This window comes from Ursus arctos, unplaced genomic scaffold (assembly GCF_023065955.2).
Source record: "Ursus arctos isolate Adak ecotype North America unplaced genomic scaffold, UrsArc2.0 scaffold_1, whole genome shotgun sequence".
Lineage (NCBI taxonomy): Eukaryota > Metazoa > Chordata > Mammalia > Carnivora > Ursidae > Ursus > Ursus arctos.
The window spans coordinates 75,917,714-75,940,325 of NW_026622763.1; the positions used below are offsets into that span (position 1 = coordinate 75,917,714).

At 42.4% G+C, this 22,612-nt stretch overlaps 1 protein-coding gene across 2 annotated transcripts in view; it reads left to right on the forward strand.

The window, feature by feature from the left end:
* Positions 1–9,364: 9,364 nt before the first annotated feature.
* LOC113250605 (aldehyde oxidase 2) overlaps positions 9,365–22,612 on the forward strand; it is a 78,553-nt gene continuing 65,305 nt past the window's right edge. For both annotated transcript variants that reach the window (XM_057303837.1, XM_026492221.4), the window contains exons 1-6: positions 9,365–9,554; positions 11,472–11,529; positions 14,642–14,738; positions 16,443–16,551; positions 17,942–18,068; positions 19,339–19,400. In XM_057303837.1, the coding sequence (XP_057159820.1) occupies positions 9,501–9,554; positions 11,472–11,529; positions 14,642–14,738; positions 16,443–16,551; positions 17,942–18,068; positions 19,339–19,400 (507 nt within the window). In that variant the 5' untranslated portion in view covers positions 9,365–9,500. The remainder of the gene's footprint in view (positions 9,555–11,471; positions 11,530–14,641; positions 14,739–16,442; positions 16,552–17,941; positions 18,069–19,338; positions 19,401–22,612) is intronic.

Consider the following 22,612-nt stretch of genomic DNA (forward strand, 5'->3'; position numbering starts at 1 on the left):
CCATGATCCTCAGGTTCCTGCCACTCCCACGTGGCCTGTTTAGATGAGGCTTAGGGGTGTAAACCATCCCAAGCCTCCAACTGGTCCTCATCTGCCATGAGCTATGCTCATGGTACAGTGTCTTCCTCTCCTGGGAAACCACATAGAGTAAAACAATGATCTCAAATCATTCTGCAGTCCCTTGATTTCGCTTAGTATCCAAAAGATGAAATCAGCACCGCCTTCCTTTTGTCATTTCAGAGGAGCAGAGAAATCCTGAGGGTTGGTTTGTTTGTTTGATTGATTTTTCAGTTATTTCTTAGCTATTTTGCATTGCATTTTCCTGAGGAAATGCAGGGTTATGCCAAAGGAGATGTTCAGTCCCTATGAGGTTTGAAACAAAATAAACAAATCACTTGTCGGGATTTGTATACCAGATATTAAAGCTCTGCACTTATTAATAGTAATTTTGTGTGTGAATGACTGTTCTTGTGTGTTTGAGACCAGATTGGAAGAATAGAAGGCTGGCAGTAGAAAAGAAAGGCTTCTTTCCAAAGAAAATTCTCGTCCGTCAGTCAGTGTCTCTTATTCTAAGAGAAGTGTGTGTATATGTGTGTGTGTGCGCACATGTGTGTGTATATATATTTTTAAATGTCTATTTGAATTCACCCAATAATTTAGTTTGCCTGGAACCCAACCCACACAAGCTGTGCCAGACAGAACAGCAAAAATAGGATCACTGGTATATTTTTCTTTTTTTTTTTTTTTTTAAGATTTTATTTATTTATTTTGACAGAGAGACAGCCAGCAAGAGAGGGAACACAGCAGGGGAGTGGGAAAGGAAGAAGCGGGCTCGCAGCGGAGGAGCCCGATGTGGGATTCGATCCCGGAATGCCGGGATGACGCCCTGAGCCGAAGGCAGACGCTTAATGACTGCACTACCCAGGCGCCCCACTGGTATATTTTTCTAGTAGTAAAATAGGAAGACACATTTATCACAGACACAAATTAATTTAAAAAGTATTGTACTTCACAGACCATATGGTCAAAGCCTCTGAAAACGCAGAAATTGAATTTTTGCAAAATAAGTCTGATCACTTCAGCAGTAGTTAATTAACTTGAAGAACTGGGGTTTGGGATGAAGTATTTACAAAAATAGTACATCTTATAGGATAGCAGATACCAAATTCTAATGCCCTTAAAATTTGACAATTTTTAGTATCTATTATATTAAAACTTAATCCATAGTACTAATTTAGATAAGTATCTTAAAATTTAATTATTGACTGTCTAATTTTAAATTGTTATTACAGTGATAGTTGCACAGAAGTGTAGGATACGATCTTTCTAACCAGTGATAAATGATCAAGAGCCCTTCAATGATTAAAACACACGATCATTATTAACTTTGGGCCAAACTGCCATTGCTTGTTACTTAGAAACCCACCATGGCTATTGCTTAATTGTGGGTTCAATAAAAGTTCATCAGAAGAGAAGTAACATGTGGCAGGTCTACACGCTGTGTCCTCCTTGCTCCGTTCAACCTGCGAGGCCAAGGACGTCTTACTTCTCCTGGACCAAAAGTTGATGACAGACCTGTCTTGTTCCATCTTACAAAAACACTGGGCAACTGGAGCTGAGTGAACAGTAGTGGGGAGGGATTTGATTTCTGTTCAGTGTCTTGAACCTGTAGACACTCACATGCACTTGGGTTTTAGAAATGGGATTGGTCAAAAAGAGGGCTGGCACAGGAGAGCTGGGACATCTACGTTGTTTCTTGAGAGGAAAAAACCTTTAAATCCTCTGCACTTGATGCTTTCAATGGTGGAAACTGGCCAAGTTCCTCACAGTCTCAGAACACGTGGAATCACAGGCTAAGTTTTCTGGAAGCAGATGCTGAGACAGAGTATGGGGAGCAGGATGTTTTTCAGGGAATTGATACTTGAGACAGGAAGGTTGGAGAAGAAGAATCGGGCAGAGGGAGAAGTCAAGCAAGACCCTGGAGGCCTCAGGAACTCAGCATGGAGCCTTGAAGCAAGCACTGCTCCCATGACTTGTCCCCCTTAGGCTGAAATGGACAGGCTGTGTCATGGGCAGGGCTGCCCCAGGAAGGACACGGCCTTGAGGAAGGAGGCTCTCTGCCCCTGAGGCAGACCCTGAGGGAGCTCCCTTCTCTTTGCTGTATGGGATGCTGCCCAATTCATGAATTGTTGCATCAAGCCAATTAGATCTTTACATTTACTCAGTTGAATTTTCTTTTTAACAGTATCATGTATCAAATACATAATATAAAGCATCTTAAACTATGGTTTCCATTTTTTTGTTGTTTTTGCTAGTTTGTTCAGGGATGAGTAATTGCATTTCTTCTCTTAATTTTGAGGTTCTACTATACCATTAGTTATACATTTCCATTTACTTTAAGAAACAAACACATATTTCTCTACTGCTATTTGAAAACAAGCTACCAAATGTTTCCCCCATGAAAAGTTGCTCTCCCGGCCTCCTGCTCTATCTCCATATTTCCACCCTTTGTCCCAGTGAAATAATACTTTTGTAGCTTTTACTTTCCCCTCTCCTAGTAAACCCCAACCCTTAAGTTGTTGGGGCTGTGGTCTGTTTTAGTTCCAGACTATTAACTGAATTTCCTTTATTATAGGACTCGTTAGCATTTATATTACACTTTCCCTAATAGCCTGCCCTATCCACTTAGACTTCCTCTCCCCTTTCCCTTTCCATCCGAATTACTTTATTGTTTGATCCTTTTCCTCAGATGGGGTGGTCTTTATCCGGGAGGAAGAGGATATTTTGCTCCACCTACGTGGTCCCCATTGCCTTTCTTTCCTCTCAGAAACCGGCAACTGCTAGTCTCCTGCCCTCTAGCGGCCACTGCGGCAGCCAGAAGTTTGATGCCAGGAAGCAGGTACTCACCAGACCCAGAATCTGCAGGTGCTTTGATCTGGAGATAAGACCTGGGAAGGGAAGGGAAGGAACCTCATAGTCAAAACGGTTGAGACTAGAGGGTCTGAATCTAGGTGTTTAATGACCAACCCAAGGGTCCTAAAAGTGCCCTATTATTGGTCCCCTTGCCTGTGTTCTGCCTTTGGGTTTTGAAGAGCTCACCACAGAAGGCAACACCTTAGGGACACTGAAGTCATGGCCAGTACTTTTCCATTTACATCTGTGAGCAGGAGTTGTTGCAGGTTTTTTCCAGAAATAGGTTTGTTTGGATTGTTGGGGAGGGAAGTGTCACATCCAATATTAATTCTTCCATTGGGTAACAGGGACTTTTTGATGTACCTTTTTTTATAACAAACATAAAATCTCATTGGCCAATATATGTCAAGTTTCTCTCACCAGAATAATCCATTTTAAAGTGAAGAAATTTAGCATTCCCTTTTCATAAAGGAAAAAAAGAAAAAAGCAGTGGTGGCTTTTTTTCCTTTGTCTTGACTAAGATCTGAGAGTCAGAAAACCTTGGCAGAGACTGCATGCTACCTTCGTACTGTGGGCAACCTTTTGTTCACTCTGCAGTGAGTCATGTTTACACTGAGTTCCCCAGAGCCCTGGGGCCTTCTGAAGCAGAGAAAACCAGAGGACTTCAGGCCTCACCCCCAGCCCTCTGGGCTAAGCAGTAACCCTTTTGTTTAATTTGTTTACACTTTATAAGATTTCATTCAAACAAAAGTTTCCCTGGCTGAAACAAGTTTGAAAAACACTTCTCTAAAGCCATTCAAGGTCAGATTTCAGCTTCCCAGCAATTAATGTATTTGGTTCCGTAATTCAAACTACTTTTATATCTTCCAAATCTAATACCATAATCACACTTTAGTACCTTAAAACTGTTCTTCTATGTTAAATGCTTGTATTTTATGTTGACCCTGAAGGATTTATTCCTATAAGTATTTTGAAACCCCATGATCCAAGCTTTTCATTGTCAGTGTGTTTGCTCCTGTCAATGGGAACCATGAACTCTTGGTGTTCACTAGTTTCCCTCTCCTAGGGGCAGAGCCACGTGGTGAATGGACTGTGGACCCTGAAAAACAATCCCTGTGTCAGTTTTCTTCTAAATGGAAGCAGCCATTAGGAAAAGCCTCCGTCTCCACTTTTTCTCTCTCCAGGCTGCCTCCCCTCCATTCCTAGATCTCATAGAATCAGCTCCCACTCATCTGTCAGGACTAGATGTCTCTTCCTTAGGCCTTCCCTGATCCCCCTCCCCAAAACAAAGCTAATTCCCCTGATCCATGCTTCCCAAAATGATAAATATTTAATGGTATGTCAGTACCTACTGGGTGAATGAATGAATGAATCACTAATGCTTCCTTCACTTAAAAGTATCTTAGGTAACCAATCAGGCATACATTCATCCCCTCAGTAAACAAGTTGTCATCCATGCTGAGCGCTGTGGAGGATACAACCATCTATTCTAACTTCCAAGAGCTTGCTACCTAATTAGGAAAATGAGATACAAACATCAGTAGACAACCAACTATTAGTGGCAGATAAGAGGCTAGATTCCCAGTTCCTGGTTTATTAAATGAAAAGTAAAGAAGCAGTTGGTTGGATCTGCAAATGCTTTTAGAATTGACAGAAGAGAGAGTGAAAATGAGAACACAACTGCTCAAAACCTTTGGGATGCAGCAAAGGCAGTCCTAAGAGGGACATGTATAGCAGTACAAGCCTTTCTCCAGAAACAAGTAAAGTCTCAAATACACAACCTAACCTTACACCTAAAGGAGCTGGAGAAAGAACAGCAAATAAAGCCTAAACCCAGCAGGAGAAGAGAAATAATAAAGATTAGAGCAGAAATCAACGAAATAGAAACCAAAAGAACAGTAGAAGAGATCAACGAAACTAGAAGCTGGTTCTTTGAAAGAATTAATAAGATTGATAAACCCCTAGCCAGACTTATCAAGATCAAGAAGAAAAGAGAAAGAACCCAGATTAATAAAATCATGAATGAAAGAGGAGCGATCACAACCAACACCGAAGAATTGGAAACAATTATAAGAACACATATGCCAACAAATTAAGCAATCTGGAAGAAATGGATGCATTCCTAGAGACGTATAAACTACCAAAAAGGAAACAGGAAGAAATAGAAAACCTGAATGGACCCATAATGAGCAAGGAAATTGAAGCCTTAATCAAAAACCTCCCAACAAACAAGAATCCAGGGCCAGATGGGTTCCCAGGGGAATTCTACCAAACATTTAAAGAAGATTTAATACCTATTCCTCTGAAGCTGTTTCAAAAAAATAGAAATGGAAGGAAAACTTTCCAACTCTTTCTATGAGGCCAGCATTACCTTGATCCCCAAATCAGACAAAGATCCCATCAAAAAGGAGAATTACAAATAGCCCTGATGAACATGGATGCAAAAATTCTCACCAAGATACTAGCCGATAGGATCCAACGGTACATTAAAAGGATTATTCACCACCACCAGGCAGGATTTATTCCCGGGCTGCAAGGGCAGTTCAACACCAACACATCAATCAATGTGACACACTACATAAATAAAAGAAAGGACAAGAACCATATGATCCTCTCAATAGATGCAGAAAAAGCATTTGACAGAGTACAACAACCTTTCTTGATTAAAACACTTCACAGTGTAGGGATAGAGGGAACATACCTCAATATCATAAAGCCACCTATGAAAAGCCCACAGTAAATATCATTCTCAATGGGGAAAAACTAAGAGCATTTCGCCTACGGTCAGGAACACAGCAGGGATGTCCACTATCACCACTGCTGTTCAACATAGTACTAGAAGTCCTAGCCTCAGCAATCAGAAAACAAAAAGAAATAAAAGGCATCTGAACAGGCAAAGAAGTCAAACTTTCACTCTTAGCAGATGACATGATACTCTTTGTGGAAAACCCAAAAGACTCCACCCCGAAATTGCTAGAACTCCTACAGGAATTCAGCAAAGTGGCAGGATATAAAATCAATGCACAGAAATCAGTTGCGTTTCTATACACTAACAATGAGACAGAAGAAAGAGAAATTAAGGAATCAATCCCATTTACAATTGCACCCAAAACCGTAAGATACCTAGGAATAAACCTAACCAAAGAGATAAAGGATTTGTACTCTGAAAATTGTAGAACACTTATGAAAGAAATTGAGGAAGACACAAAGAAATGGAAAAATGTTCCATGCTCATGGATTGGAAGAACAAATATTGTTAAAAAGTCTACGCTTCTATAGAGCAATCTATACATTCAATGCAATCCCTATCAAAATACCATCCACCTTTTTACAGAGTTGGAACAAATCCTAAAATTTGTATGGAACCAGAAAAGACCCTAAATAGCCAAAGGAAAGTTGAAAAAGATAACTAAAGCTGGTGGCTTCACAATTTCAGACTTCAAGCCCAATTACAAAGCTGTGACCATCAAGACAATACGGTACTGGCACAAAAAGAAACACACAGATCAATGGAACAGAACAGAGAACCCAGAAATGGACCCTCATCTATATGGTCAACTAATCTTTGGCAAAGTAGGAAAGAATATCTAATGGAAATAAGATAGTCTCTTCAACAAATAGTGTTGGGAAAATTGGACAACCACATGCAGAAGAATGAAACTGGACCATTTTTTTTACATCATACACAAGAATAAACTCAAAATGGATGAAAGGCCTAAATGTGAGACAGAAATCCATCAAAATCCTAGAAGAGAACATAGGCAGCAACCTCTTTGATCTCAGTCACAGCAATTTCTGGCTAGACATGTTTCCAAAGCAAGGGAAAGAAAGGCAAAAATGAACTATTGGGACTTCATCAAGACAAAAAGCTTTTGCACAGCAAAGGAAGCAGTCGACAAAACCGAAAGACAACCTACAGAACGGGAGAAGATATTTGCAAATGTTTTATCAGATAAAGGGTTAGTATCCAGAATCTATAAAGAATTTATCAAACTCAACACCCAAAGAACAAATAATCCAGTCAAGAAACGGGCAGAAGACTAGGTGATGGACATTAAGGAGGGCAGGTGATGTAATGAGCACTGGCTGTTATATACAATTGATGAATCACTGAACTCTATCTTTGAAACTAATCATATGCTATATGTTAATTAATTGAATGTAAACAAAATTAAATTTTAAAAAAAAAGAAGGGAGAGGAAGTTCAATGCTGCTTTTTGATGATAAATAAAGAGGGAGGGAGGGCAATCATAGCGGGATAGGAACAGGGTTGTTATGACTGCAGACATGGAAAAGCCTTCTTCGGCCATTTAACAAATACTTATTGGGCATTTATTCTGTGGGAATTTACTCATTCTAGGATACAGTGGTGAGTTGAAAGTAATGTTCAAACCCTCATAGAGATTATGTTCTACTCTAGTAGAGAAAGCCAATAGAAAGGTGAACAAGTATTCATGTCAGGTAGCAACAAGTGCTATGGAGAAAATGAATCAGTGTGGTAGAAAAGAGAATGCCGGAGATACTACTGCAGACTGAGTGATCAGGAAAGATCTCAGACCCACATAGCAAGAAGGCACCAGCCAGGCCAAAGTCTAAGAGAAGAGAAGTTGAGGCCAGATGAATAACATGCACCAAAGTCTTGGGACAGGAATGAATTCCACATGTTCAAGAAGCAGGGGAAGACCAAGATAAGAGGGATTACAAACAAGGGAGGAAGTGGTTGAAGATGCGGTTGGAGAGGTAGGCAGGGCTAGTCCCATGGGGCCTCCTTAGAAATCATATGGGGTTTTGCTAAGTGCTCTGGGAGGCCATTGGAAGGTTTTGAGTAGAGCAATGTCATATTTAAGCAGAAGAATGTCAGTGAGGAGAGTAATTTGGCTGGAGCATGAGATTTTTTTTTTAAAGATTTTATTTATTTATTTGACAGAGATAGAGACAGCCAGCGAGAGAGGGAACACAAGCAGGGGGAGTGGGAGAGGAAGAAGCAGGCTCATAGCAGAGGAGCCTGATGTGGGGCTCGATCCCATAACGCCGGGATCACGCCCTGAGCCGAAGGCAGACGCTTAACCGCTGTGCCACCCAGGCGCCCCAACATGAGATTTTTTTTGAAAAGCAAAAGAGTCTAAGGCCTGAAACTATGGAGGGCTTTGCACCCTGGGCTAAGGAGTTAAGACTTTATGTCCCAGGCCTCGGAGAGCTATTGAGGGTATTTTTAGCAGGAGTGACATGATCAAAAACACTGACCTAAAGGTCATACCTGATTCACAGCATGATCTCCAGCATCTCCTCTCAGGACCCTGTTGTGGGTTTATTCAGCAACTTTTTAACACATCTGAAACACCTGCATACACACCCAAACACGTGTGTAAACACTTGTCTCCACAAGTATAGGAAGGTGCCTGGAACCTCAGCATTAGAATTGTAAAGAAAGTTGGAAGCTACTAACTCCATCTGATTAGGAGTGTTTCTGGACTAGCTCTTCAGGATTCTGAAGCCACATGTGGACCAAGTGGGAAAGAGGATCATCCTCAGCCAAGTCGGGAAGATGCTAGGTCTTTGCCATCTCTGGCCTGAGGCCCTGTCACAAGGTGAGGTCAGCTTAAGACAAAGGGTTGACTAAAAGTGGTGTGCCAAGGCTGCATGCACTTGTGAAGGAAGTGTTAGGGAGCAGAGGTCTTGCTTCCTCTCTTGAAACCAGTCCAGTTGAGCAGCTACCTGCTTTACTCATACGTGAGGCCAAGTCCTAGGCATTACTTTAGCTGAAAGAACAAGAACTGCTTGATTTTATCTCCTCATATCTAACTGGAGAGGTTCAGAAAGATCAAACATTGTATTTTTCTTTTTATTAAGGAATCTATCTATACACTTAAGATGTTTTAAGCCAAGAGATCTTGGTTTGGGTTCCTGCTTTGCCACTTAACTTTCTGTGTGACCCTGAGCTACTGATTTCACATATCTGGGCCTCATTTTATTCACCTGCAAAGTGATTGCCTTGACTATATCATTCTTTCCCAGTGGAGCAATGGGGAGGAAGTAGGGAGGGTAGAGAGGGGCTGGGTGATTGTGGCACCCCACACCTCCACTTTAGGGCACAGAGTGCACTTACCCATATGATTTCTTATACGGAAGCTTCTGCAGCTAGAGTAAGAAAAAAGTTGGGAAAAGTAGGAGGTCTCAGAAAGCCTACTTCTAGCTCTCTTTGAGAAGAATGAAATCTGTCCAGAATATATTCCTGGGACTGAGACAGTGTGCAGAGTGGGTTTAAGTTTAGGTGGTTGTTTATGGTTTTCACACTAAAGCCCTCCAACTCACAAGAAAACAAGAAGAGTGGGTGGTGCGTGGAGCAAGCTTTGAAGCTAGGATTGGTGGGAAGCAGAGGAAGAGGCTGGGCCACACAGGTGCCCTAGACTTAAAAGGCCACAAAGCAGGGAAGTCTCCACCCCTTGCCCTGCTCTCTGGAACTCTAAGCTGCCTACTTCTGCACCGGGAGGGATTTCAGCTGCTTGGCACTAGATATTCATTTCTCTGACTGGTGCCAAAGAACATCCACACCTAGAGTTGTAAGGCAAAATTTATTTACAGGTGCAATGCCTTGCCCACCGAAATCGGATGACTTGGTTTTCTTTGTGAATGGGAGAAAGGTAAGTGTTGGATGATACTACTGTGGCTTGCAGAAACAGCAGGAAACTACTAGCTTGAGGGCAGTTCTTGTCCAGTCAGGGACAAAAAGCCAGGGACTAGGAACCCATACCAATTTGGCCTCTTGTCCACTCAGCCAAGGCTTAGCTTCTGAGAATATGGGGAGGTGGTAAGCATTGGGGTTAATCACACTTGCTTTGGCATCAGGCAGTCTGGTTCCATTCCAGCTCTGCCATTTACTGTATAACTTTATGCAAGTTACTTCACCTCCCTGAGCCTCAGAGTACCCGTCTCTAGAATCTACTTCCTAAAATGATTAAAAGTGAGATGCTTCTTTCGATTAGGAATCTGCAAAGTCCTTATAAAGCACTTAGCACTGGGCCTGATATCCTGGAAGCACTGTATCTAGTAACATATCTTGATCCTCAAGCTCAGGAGGACAAGAAATAGAACTTTCTTTATTTTTGTATTTATCAACTTAATTTTTCTGTTGAGGCTTCATTAATCAGAATTAGTTGAAATGTAATTGCAGTCAATTTTCAATCCCCTCTTTCCCAGGTTGCAACTACGTTTTAGGGGAACCTATATGACAAGAAGAATGGGCACACATTGTCGCTCTCCTCTAGCATCCCCCTGTCATAGCTCACCATCCATCCACACAGGCTGCTGGTTGACCCTCAGTGCCCTGTGCCAGGCAGGTCTGCTCTGCTCATGAGCCTCTATCTCTCAGGGGAACCATTCTGTAGTTCCCAAAGCATGTGGCTTCACTTCAGTCTTGCCACCTCCTCCAAGGCCCTTCACACTACAATCCCACAAGCCTAACTGGGATTTGGCCATGTCCACCCTACCACCCCAAGAAAGGAGATAGTATATAGAGTTTTCATCATGTCCCATGTAACTCTCTCTCCTGTAACCAGTCTCCACAGCCAGCAGCCACCATACATTTTTCCAAACCTTCATTCATGAGCTGAACCCTAATTCACTTGTTTCACTGGCCTAGGCTTTGGAGCCTCCTTTGTCTATTTTCTGTTCCTAATCCCTTCTGAATCATGAGCCCAAAACTTTTTGGGGGGCCTACACAAATTCATGTTTTTCTTCTAGGGAGAAAGGAAGACCCTAACATGAATAGCCCACTGTGTCTTCCTTTCCTCTGATGCCACAGAATGGCTGGAGGTGTTTACAGGACACTCTAAGATAAAGTCAAAGGAAATATCCCAAAATAAGCAAGTGGGAAAGAAGCACCAAAGAAGATCCCTCCAGGCTTCTGAGTGATAATCCCCCACTTTTCAAGGAGAGGGACACCCTGGGTCCGTGGGCTGGGACAACAAATCTCAACATTAGCCACTCTGCCATGCGGGGACTAGCACACTCAGGGACCCCTTCAAGATGACACCAACTCTCCCCACCTCCCATTTTTGCCACCAACTCTTGAGGTCCGTGATGTAATCACATGTGTTCCCAACTGGAGGTGTCTCAGAGGTGCCAGATTAGAAACTCTTCCTATCTAGACGTCTTCCCTCCAGGATCCTTCATTGTACACACACACACACACACACACACACACACACACACAGCATCCAAGTCTCTCCCCAATTTCAAACATCCCAAGAGTACAAAAGACTGAGTTGGAATATTCCACACACATAGGTAGTGGAGCAAACATGAAGAATGTAACTCCCATGGGGGCTTACCCAGTGGGGACTCCCCACTCCAATCACATATAAAAGCATTGTTGTCACACTTACTTGGCAAGTCTTCAGCTCTGTACATGTATGGGAAACTTGTTTGCCTTCAGAGCAAAAAATAGTTGGGCAAATGAAAGTATTATACCTGAGTCCCTAAATCAAGCAGGACAGCAGACATTACCCTGGGTCACCCATTCGATCCCCATAATAATCTCTTTTCTGTTTCCAACACAGGTGATAGAGAGGAATGTGGACCCAGAAGTCACTCTGCTGAGCTTCCTACGAAAGAACTGGATCCTTTTGATCAAAGTCTGGGCAGTGTCTATGTTTGCCTTAAAACTTCAGCCTGCTATGATTATGAAAACTAATCTAACCTCTCCATCTCCAGTCAGCTCCATTGGCCCTTGCTGTCTCTTCACTTTGGGCAGTGGTTTTAAGGATATTAAGTTAATTGGGCTATTTGGAGAGGATGAAATTTCCCCAGAGCTTCTTATATCTGGATTTAATAGCAATGAAATAAAAGCTAAGCTCTTTACTTCAGCACTAATTATTCCTTGAAGGGCTCTCCAAATCCCCAAGAGGGTAGTTATATAATAGAGGTTTGCGTTGCATGTACCCTGTCCTGGCGGGAAACCAGATTCTCCAGATTCGGGAAGAGCATGTGTCATCGGAAAAGATTGCCTTTCCCTACATCCGTTCTCTTATGAGAGGTTTTCCCAACCATTTTATATTCTGAAATTTAGATCTTCATAATGGCAAACATTTTAAGTGGTAGGTCTAATGTATCTCTCTGAGAAGCCAAAAAGTAAACAAAGAAATAGCAGAAATTATAAATTGATGGAGTCGACGCATGGACAAGTTTTGTTTAAAAGTCCACATGATGTTTAGTTATCAATATTTGTAAATTAGGAAATCTTGTATTTTAGAAAATCAAGATTTTTCAGCTTCTCATGAGAAATGAGAAAATAGTCATTGCTGCGTGACAGCTGTTTTGCTGAGCAGAGGGACTGTCCCTAGCGCCCTATCTAGAATGAGGCACAAGCTCTCCAGTTACACGCAGCCCATTCTACTCATTTACATACCTCTCTGATAAGCATCTGATGTTAAAACTTAATTTAAATGAACAAGCCCTATGGCTTAAAAAAAAAAAATCCGTGATTCTGAAATCTTCTGAACCAGTCTAATGAATTACATCCAATCTCACAAACTAAACTGGGTGGAAATGGACCACAATTAGGAAGAAGGAGGACTAAAGAGAGGGAGTGAAGTCTGAGCCTGGATTTGACTTGAACTTTGACCAAGTGAGAGCTGAAGGACACTTTAGGTGAGATCTGAAAGTAAGGATGGGAGTTTTTGCCAAAGGCTCACTCACTTGTTTTCAAACCATACACTCTTTTTTTATAATAATTTTTTATTATATTATGTTAGTCACCATACAGTACATCCCTAGGTTTTGATGTAAAGTTCCATGATTCATTACTTGCGTATAACACCCAGTGCACCATGCAATATGTGCCCTCCTTAATAGGCCCATCACCGGCCTATTCCATTCCCCCAGTCCCCTCCCCTCTGAAGCCCTCAGTTTGCTTCCCAGAGTCCATAGTCTCTAATGGTTCATTGCCCCTTCTATTTGCCCCCCCTTTCTTCTTCCCTTTCTTCTCCAACAGATCTTCCTACTTCTTATGTTCCATAAATGAGTGAAACCATATGATAATTGTCTTTCTCTGCTTGACTTATTTCGCTTAGCATTATCTCCTCCAGTCCCGTCCATGTTGCTGCAAATGTTGTGAAATCATTCTTTTTGATGGCCGAGTAATATTCCATTGTATATATAGACCACATCTTCTTAATCCAGTCATCTGTTGAAGGGCATCTCAGCTCCTTCCACAATTTAGCTATTGTGGACAATGCTGCTATGAACATTGGGGTGCATATGGCCCTTCTCTTCACTACGTCTGTATCTTTGGGGTAAATACCCAGTGGTGCAATGGCTGTATCATAGGGTAGCTCAATTTTTAACTGTTTAAGGGACCTCCACACTGTTTTCCAAAGTGGCTGTACCGACCTACATTCCCACCAACAGTGTAAGAGGGATCCCCTTTCTCCACATCCGCTCCAACATTTGTTGTTTCCTGCCTTGTCAATTTTTGCCATTCTAACTGGCGTAAGGTGGTATCTCAATGTGGTTTTGATTTGAATTTCCCTGGTGGCTAATGATTTTGAACATTTTTTCATATGTCTGTTAGCCATTTGTATGTCTTCATTGGAAAAGTGTCTGTTCATATCTTCTGCCCATTTTTTTATTTGATTATTTGTTTCCCATGTATTGAGTTTGAGAAGTTCTTTGTAGATCTTGGATACTAATCTTTTATCTGTAGTGTCATTTGCAAATATCTTTTCCCATTCCGTGGGCTGCCTCTTAGTTTTATTGACTGTTTCCTTGGCTGTGCAGAAGCTTTTTATCTTGATGAAGTTCCACACGTTCATTTTATCTTTTGTTTCTCTTGCCTTTGGAGATGTGTCACGAAACAAGTTGCTGTGGCCGATGTCAAAGAGGTTGCAGCCTATGTTCTCCTCTAGGATTTTGATGGATTCCTGTCTCACATCGAGGTCTTTCATCCATTTGGAGTTTATTTTTGTGTATGGTGTGTGAGAGTGGTCAAGTTTCATTCTTTTGCATGTAGCTGACCAATTTTCCTAGCACCATTTATTGAAGAGACTGTCTTTTTCCACTGGATGTTTTTTCCATTGACTCTTAATCATAGGAAACAAACCGAGGGTTGCTGGAGGGGAGGGGAGTGAGGGGCTGGGGTAACTGGGTGATGGACATTAAGGAAGACTCATGACGTAATAATGAGCAATGGGTATCATATAAGACTGATGAATCAGTGACCTCTACCTCTGAAACTAATAATATATGTTAATTAATTGAATTTAAATTTTAAAAATTAAAAAGAAAAAATAAAATAATTAAAAAACAAAACAAATGCAATACAATTGGACAAAACTAGAATACACTGAACTGCTAAAATAAGATTTTCTCTCCCAATTACATGATTGGAACCCAGAATACCTATAATGAAATAGGGCTTTTCAAAGGGTTTTCATAGCCATCATCCTATAAGATGCTCATGATAAGCCTGTGAAGATAAAGTCGGTATTACTTTTCCCTTTTTGCAAGTGAGAAAACAGACAGGGAAAAGTTATTATGTTCAGTATCACACAACCAATAGGATCTAGAGTGGCCTTTACTGAGACCTGGCAGGCAAATGATTTCTCAGACCTACCCCTCACCCCCACCCCCACCCCCAAAGAAGCCCTCCCTCACTAGCGACACCCTAGGGAGGCAGCTATAGGGGGGTAACATGTGTGCCGTGCACCCTTTCCTTGACCAGCCCCTCTAGTACGCCTCACAGGAACCAAGTACGCCTGTGGAAGAGGAGGCTGCGGCGCGTGCACGGTGATGGTGTCTAAGCGTGACCCGCTGTCCGCGAAGATAAGGTAGCCTACCCAGAAGCTGGAGGCCAGCGGGCTCTTTGTTTCTTTGCCATGCTTGTATTCCCATCTGAGACCTAAATGTCTCTAAGATCTTGTGATTCTAACCCTCCCTAGATCTTCATCCGCTCTGAGAATCTGATAAAAGCTATGAGCTCTCTCCTCAGAACGTACATAAACTAATTATATTTTGCACATAGTTTCAGGGAGATTGCAGAGCTCCTAAGGCCCATCCATGTGGGAATTCATAATGCCTGGCTAGATAAGATTTAATAAACACATGCCTCCCTGGCTGAGACTAGTTGAAAAGCAAAGAAGGAGTATCCAGAAAACTGGGTCCCCTTTAAGGTTTCTGGGCTGAAAACAGCCAGATCCTCGTTGTGGCTCAATGCACTCATCCAGGGAGTAAATGCTGATTTAGGAGAAACATTTCTCTTTGGTGGTCACGCACTCCCTGTCTGCACACTCCTCACGAGCACAGCTTGTTCTCATCACACGATACTCCCTATGCCATTGCCCTGATTATTAAAGCTTCACATTCCTTCTTGTTTTTCTTTTTTTTCTTTCTTTCTTTCTTTTTTTTTTTAAGGATTTTTATTTATTTATTTGACAGAGACAGCCAGCAAGAGAGGGAACACAAGCAGGGGGAGTGGGAGAGGAAGAAGCAGGCTCCTAGCAGAGGAGCCTGATGTGGGGCTTGATCCCAGAACACCGGATCACGCCCTGAGCCCAAGGCAGACACTTAATGACTGAGCCACCCATGCGCCCCCTCCTTCTTGTTTTTCTTATTCTTTTGTTGTGTTGATAACATTCACAATAAAGGTAGAGGCAGAATCTGGCTTGGGACCTTTCGCCCCTAGATCCTCTGGTCCCCATGCCCTTTCCTTTCTCCTACTAAGGTGTCTGGAATAATCGTTTCATTTGCCACCTCAGGGTTTGCTGGCCAAACCTGACATGTCTATGTATCCCATGGTAAGAAACCCCCAATTTAGGCAAACCATTCATTTTACAGATGAGGATACTGAGGCTTAAAGAGATGAAGTGACTTGTTCAAGGTCACACAAGGTTCTAGAACAAGGACTTCAACGCACATTTTCTGGTTCTGAAAATAATGCTTTTTCTGCTGCTGGTTTGAACCAACCCTGCAGAGCAGGGACCTGGGCCGTGGTTGCATCCTATAATTAAGGGTCAGATTCCAGGACTTGGGCTGCTCCCAAATCCACTGGCCCAAGAAATCAAGAAATGGCCTCAGAACACATGTCATTCCACTGTTCAATGAACCTTACCCAGAGAGTTTAAAATTAACAAGCAAAAAAAATCTCAAATGCAGACATAAAAGACTTAAGTGTGCCTTTTACCTGTTATGGGGTCAATATCCTAATAAATACTAGTTGAGGTCCAATCATACTCCTGGTGACATGAGTGTATTCCCATTGAGTTCAGACCTAGGTGGGTCTGTATGGGCTTAGAAAGTTTTTCTGAGGTTCAGAATGCCCAGGTTCTCCCTAGGGATCCTCAATTCTTTGAGATAGTACAGAGTCAGCAGAGAGGACTCTAAATTCTCCTTCCCTGTCACCTCTCCAGTTCCCCATCCCCCAGGCTGAATGATAGGCTTGGGGGAGGTTTCTGCTGCCCTTCTTGGTTCCCAGATTCCCCAGGAGGCAGGACAGTGTTACTCTCCTTGATTTTCTTTGTGTTGCTCATATGAAGACACTTCTCCATTACTGCATGCCTGGTGCCCATCTGCTCTCTGTATGGGGCTGCTGTCACCACTGTGGAAGGTGTTGGAAGTATCAACACCAGGCTTCACCCTGTGCAGGTAAGAGCACATTGTAATTTTCTCACTTCTTAACTTTTTCTTTTTAACCAACACTGTGTTGACTGTGCTGCCTGGAGCTTCTAGGTTGTAATCAGGTAAGTAGAAGCTTTGGATGCATATTGATCAAGGTAATAATACCTAAGTGATTTAAAGAAAGTTGGAAATCCACATTTTATTAGATGATCATCTTTTTTCTTACTTTTCTACTCAAATGATAAGCATGATTATCAAAACATTGATTGATGTCTATGTGACTATAGGCTGGAATAAATATTGTACACAAGATATTATTCATAGAATAAAATGTCAGAGACGCACAAGATAAAACTCAGGATTATTCCCTGTGGCATAGGAGGTCTTGGGAGTAAAATTAGAACTGAGGCTGTCTATACCAGAGCACAAGCACAATCATTTCTCCAAATCTTAACTTGAAGCTGGAACACAGAGGCTGATTTTAAGAGAACTGTGACATGCGTTAGCAGAAAACACACCGGCTCCTCTGTCATTGTCACAGAGAAGGGAGATAGAGAACTGGAGAATCATAGGTCCAAACCCACCAGTACTGTGGGTTCTTCCAGCAGGAGGAGCCCAGAGGGTCTCTGGGTTTCACAACATGAGAATCAATTCCAGGAAGGTCAGCAAAGGCCAAGGACCCAGCAGAATTTACTAGAATGTCTGGGAAGATCACGCAAGATAACACTCTGAAATCTAGAACAGGGCTTCCCAAACTTTAATGTGCTAAGAATCATCTGGGAGCTTGTTAAAAATACAGATTCTGAGTCAGGAGGTTTGGAGCAGAGGTCTGAGGTTTTGCACTTTCTGCAAGCTCCCAGGTGGAACCAACACCACTGGTCCATGGACTTCACTTTAAATAGCAAGGATCTAGGACACAGACCAAAATCTTGGATCTTTGAAAGTAGAACTCTTTTGAGCCAACACAGAAGAATTTAAAGAAAAAAGTAAAGTGAGGTCAACAGTAAATAGTCTCCAAATTAATCAAAATGAGGTGGCCCCATGGTCAGAATTAAGCTGGACAAGATGTGGAGGTGTTCAAGAAAATTGTTTTTGAAACTTACACAGACTTTCCTTATAATTACTGATTTCCGGAGAATTCTTACTCTGGGAATAGAAGCTACACACTGTTAATTCCCAGTTAGAAGGACCTGAGCATCTGAGCTTGAGAGATGATTGTAATGATAGAATATGGCTTCTGAGTCACCTCCTCCAGAGCAGCATAGGAAAAGGGATGCTGGCCATCTCTGAGCCAGGGGAGGGGTGCTCTGCTCAGGGACTGGGTTCCACCATGATAAGGGAGGTGCCAGATGTGGACTTTCGGGAGGGGTGGTGACAGCAGAAAGGCCTGTGATCGTTCATTCATGTGTCCTTCTAGGAGAGGATTGCCAAGAGCCACGGCACCCAGTGTGGGTTCTGCACCCCTGGGATGGTGATGTCCATGTACACGCTCCTTAGGAACCACCCGCAGCCCTCGGAGGAGCAACTCCTGGAAGCCCTGGGAGGTAGGGCTGACATGGAAAGAAACCACCACCTGCCTGAGGCCAGGCGGGAATCATGCTTCAGGCTGCTCCACCCCACTCACAAGGTCATCCCAGCCCCACTCAGGGGCCCCCCTGGTTGTTTCTAAAGTAGCTACGGCTCACCCAGGAGCAGGTAAGAACGGCAGAGCACTTGCTGGAGAGGTCACATACCCATCTTGACACCTCAGTTCTCTCTCCAGTGACTTATTTGGCTGCCTTCACTGGAGCTGTCATAACAGAGTGCCACCAACTAGGTCAGTTAAAACAACAGGAACTTATTCTTTCACGGTTCTGGAGGCTACAAGTCTGAAACCAAGGTGTCAGCAGGGTCGTGCTCCCTCTGAAGGCTCTAGAGGAGGATTCTTCCTTGCCGCTTCTTTGCGTCTGGTGGCTGTTAGCTGTCCTGGCATTGCCTGAGTTATAGATGCGTCACTCCAGTCTCTGCCCCTCTCTTCTCATGGGCTTCTCCCCCGTGTGCCTGTGTCCGAATTTTCCTCTTCTTATAAGGACACTAGTCCTTATAAGGGTTAGGATGGACTCTAATCCAGTATGACCTCAATTTAGCTTGAGTATATCTGCAGAAGTCCTGTTCCAAATAAGGTCTCATTCATAGGTTCCAGGTGTTTGAACCTCAACATATCTTTTCTGGAGAACGTAGTTCCACCCACAACAGAGCCCTTCACATATTTGAAAGGATGCTTTAAATTTTGCAATGGGTTTAAGTTACTACAGAGAAGTACCTACTCATATCCCTTTTGCAGGATCAATAAACACCATTTTCAGGTGTCAACAGTGTCTAAACAAGTTACCTGTTAAATATACAAATTCTTAAATTGAGACCTGAAGGTGAGCACAGACACACTCTCGTAATCTGCGAGTTGCTGGCAGTTGCTTCCTTTACGCTCTTGGCCCCATTACAGAAAACCATATAGTGCCTTAGAACTGGCCTGTATTTTCTTGTTTTAGGATCCCCTGTATCTTACATAGATACATGTTGAGTGAATGAATAAACTAATAGATGAGTGCAAGTGAGCTCACTAGATAGATGACCATCTTCTTTAGGACAGAGAATAAAACTGGAACTGACATGGTGGGAAGGTTCATATTCTAAGAACAGGAAAAAAGCATTGAACAGTCTGGCAGCTATTTAAACATTCTCAAAAAAAAAAAAAAACAACCTAGGTCTGTTTTAACTTTCGGAAGAAACTAGTAAAAATAAAGCCTACTGATAAGCACGTTTCTTCTCTGATAGGTAATCTATGCCGCTGCACGGGGTATCGGCCAATTCTCGCAAGCGGAAGGACCTTCTGTGTGGTGAGTAGGTGACTGGGGACACCCTACAGAGCAAGAATGACAGTGACAGCTGGTCAAGGCTGGGAATGTAGGGGTTGAACTGTTTAGATCATCTAAACAGACTATAAGTGAGACTGTAAGTGAGTCGGTTCTAACTGACTCATGAGAATTTTAGCTACTTGATGAGGACGGGGTGAAAGCTATGCCACCTCTGATGTTCCACATCCCACCACAGAGGGCAGTCCCGTGATCTCACCAGGCATCCAGATATCCTCCATGGCTAGTTAAGCAAGGCTTCAGGACAGCACAGGTGGGAGGACTCCAGCAAATCCAAGGAGACAAGTAAAGGTGTGGAATTTGCTCTGGGGAGGCAAGGTTAGTTCCAAGAATTCAGACTGGCTGGTAAAGTGTCAGCAGGTAACGAAACGAAATATGCAGAGTGGAATCCAAAATTCAACCCCAAGTACAAGAGCACAGGGAGTTTCCTTCACAAAATGGGGTGATGGATGCCTGGGTGGCTCAGTCAGTTAAGTGTCTGCCTTCGACTCAGGTCATGATCCCAGGGTCCTGGGATGGAGCCCCACATTGGGCTCCTTGCTCAGCAGGGAGCCTGCTTCTCCCTCTGCCTGCTGCTCCCCCTGCTTGCACTCTCTCTCTCTCTCTCTGACAAATAAATAAATAAAATCTTCAAAAAATAAAAATAAAATAAAATAAAAAAATAAAATGGGGTGCTTCACAGGCTGCTGTGAAGATCAAATGAGAAATCATGGGCAAAGCATGTAGCAAAGTTCCGGCTGGCACTTAGTTGCTACTGTTTACTGACAATGCTGTTGAGGCAGTGTGGATGTGGGCAGTACTGGCCTTATACCCTAGCAAGGGGAACTCCACATTTGGAAGGGTCCCTTGCTGGTCCTCCTCCAGCCATTCTCAGGAGACCATGGAGCCAAGGTGACTTGCTTACTGGATGCTTCACCCTTTTCTAGACCATGCTCCAGATATGGTCTTGACCCCATTCCCAGGCCTGACACCAACCTCTTCCTGAGCCCATCTTCCTAGAGCAGATCATAACAGCCAGTGTGTGTACCTCTAGGTTAAAGGGGAGCCAACAACTGGCTGTTTCTGGAAAAAGTGGATGGAGCTGATACATTCAGGCCAGGATGTTCACACAGGTGTTTGAGGCCCCTCAGTTCAGAACAGAGCCAGGGTGGGAAGAGGGGTGCAGAAGACCAAGACCGAAGCGTCCATTTATACTCTTGCCCTAGCTCCACAAATGGCAGGGGTAGGCCTGGAAGTGGACCGCAGGTGTATCCCTCTCCCCAGAGCCAGGCAGGTCCCCAGTAGGTGCATGTCCCAGACTTCCACTGCCACACAGGGGAACCAAAGCTGTTAAGCTGAGAAACAAAATGAATAGCTTGTAAACCCATTAAATTGCCAATGTAAGTGAAGCACTTGTCAAATATGAATAAAGGAAGTTAAAGGAAACCTCTCTCTCCCTGGAATATGGATGTTATCCACCTTTCCAGGCACAGACTCTGGGGATAAAGGCAAAAATGTGGTCTGAGACCCACCTGTAGCCAGCTAGCCCCAGGGACTTTAATGGGTGAAAGAAGTTGGGCCCCAGTGGGAATACCTGAGGCTCACATCTACTAGCCCAAGAGAAGACGGGCTGTTTCTGTTGTAGTTGACTCATGGCCCATCATGGACACTCTCAGAGCTCTGAGTAAGAGAGGAAGCTCCGGTCACTGGGCCCAGATGGTTTTGCTTTTTGGACAGAGTTAGGAAGATGGAAGCCTGAGGCATTTGGGCAGAGAACTGGGGTATCTGAAAGAAAGTATTTTACTAGATACTAAGGAGAAATTATTTAAGGAAGAAGACAGAAGAGGTAAATTTGAAAGAAATGGGAAATGAAAGAACCAATAAATGGAAACCTGCTGTAAAATTCATCAATCGTCCATTCCTTCCCAGTCAGTCCCATGCAGATCCCAAATGTTTAGAACACCTGGTTCCAGAATAGATTTTTTTCTCCATATTTCTTTATTTTTTTCTTTTCTTTTCTTTTGTCTTAAAAGTCCTTGTATGGGGCGCCTGGGTGGCTCAGTTGTTAAGCGTCTGCCTTCGGCTCGGGGCATGATCCTAGAGTCCAGGGATCGAGCCCTGCATCGGGCTCCTTTGCTGGGAGGCTGCTTCTTCCTCTCCCACTCCCCCTGCTTGTATTCCCTCTCTCACTGGCTGTCTCTCTCTCTGTCAAATAAGTAAATAAAATCTTTAAAAAAAAAAAAAAGTTCCTTATATAAATGATAACATTCAGTGTTGCTAAATCTTATATATGTTAGAGAATGAATAAATCATCATTGTCCTGAAAGGTATCATATCAATTAATTCTACCACTAGGAATTCACCTATGAAAAAATTTAGAGACGTGCACAAAGCTATCTATGTAATGAACAGCAATGTTCATTATGTTATTTATAGTTATACAGTGTAGGAAAAAAACCTATGTATAACAATAGCAAATCTTATGAATATATTATAGAATAGCCAGAAGATGGACTATTATATGGTCAGCAAAATTATATTTTAAAGACATTTTAGATGTACTATATGTTGGCTAATTGAATTTAAATTAAAAAAAATAAAGTCATTTTAATGATACAGGAAAAGATTCACAATATAAATGAATAAACACATAAATGAGCAAATAATAGGCAAATAAATGAATAGAAAGGAAAAATAAAAAGTATATTGTACTATAAATATAGTACAAATATGTAATACATAAAAATATTATCAGTGGAATTGGGTAATGACAGTTTCTTTTATGCTTCTTTATATTCTTTATTATTATATAGATTATTGTACTACATATTTTTGTATATATTATACACCATATTATATATTTCATATAGTCTATATTATCATTTTTTAAAAATATTTATTTATTTATTTATTTATTTATTTATTTATTTATTTGAGGGAGAGAGAGAGAGTGCACACACACAGAGGGAGAAGCAGACTCTCCACTGAGCAGGGAGCCTGATGCAGAACTCGATCCCAGGATCCCAGGATCATGACCTGAGCCAAAGGCAGATGCTTAACCAACTGAGCCATGCATGTGCCCCAATCATTCTATTTTTGAAATAAAGCAAAAGAAGAAAGATCTTGTAATTATCCCTGTTCCAACAGAAACCACCAAAAATGACTTTAAAAAGTCTGGAGTCCCATTTAAGTTACCA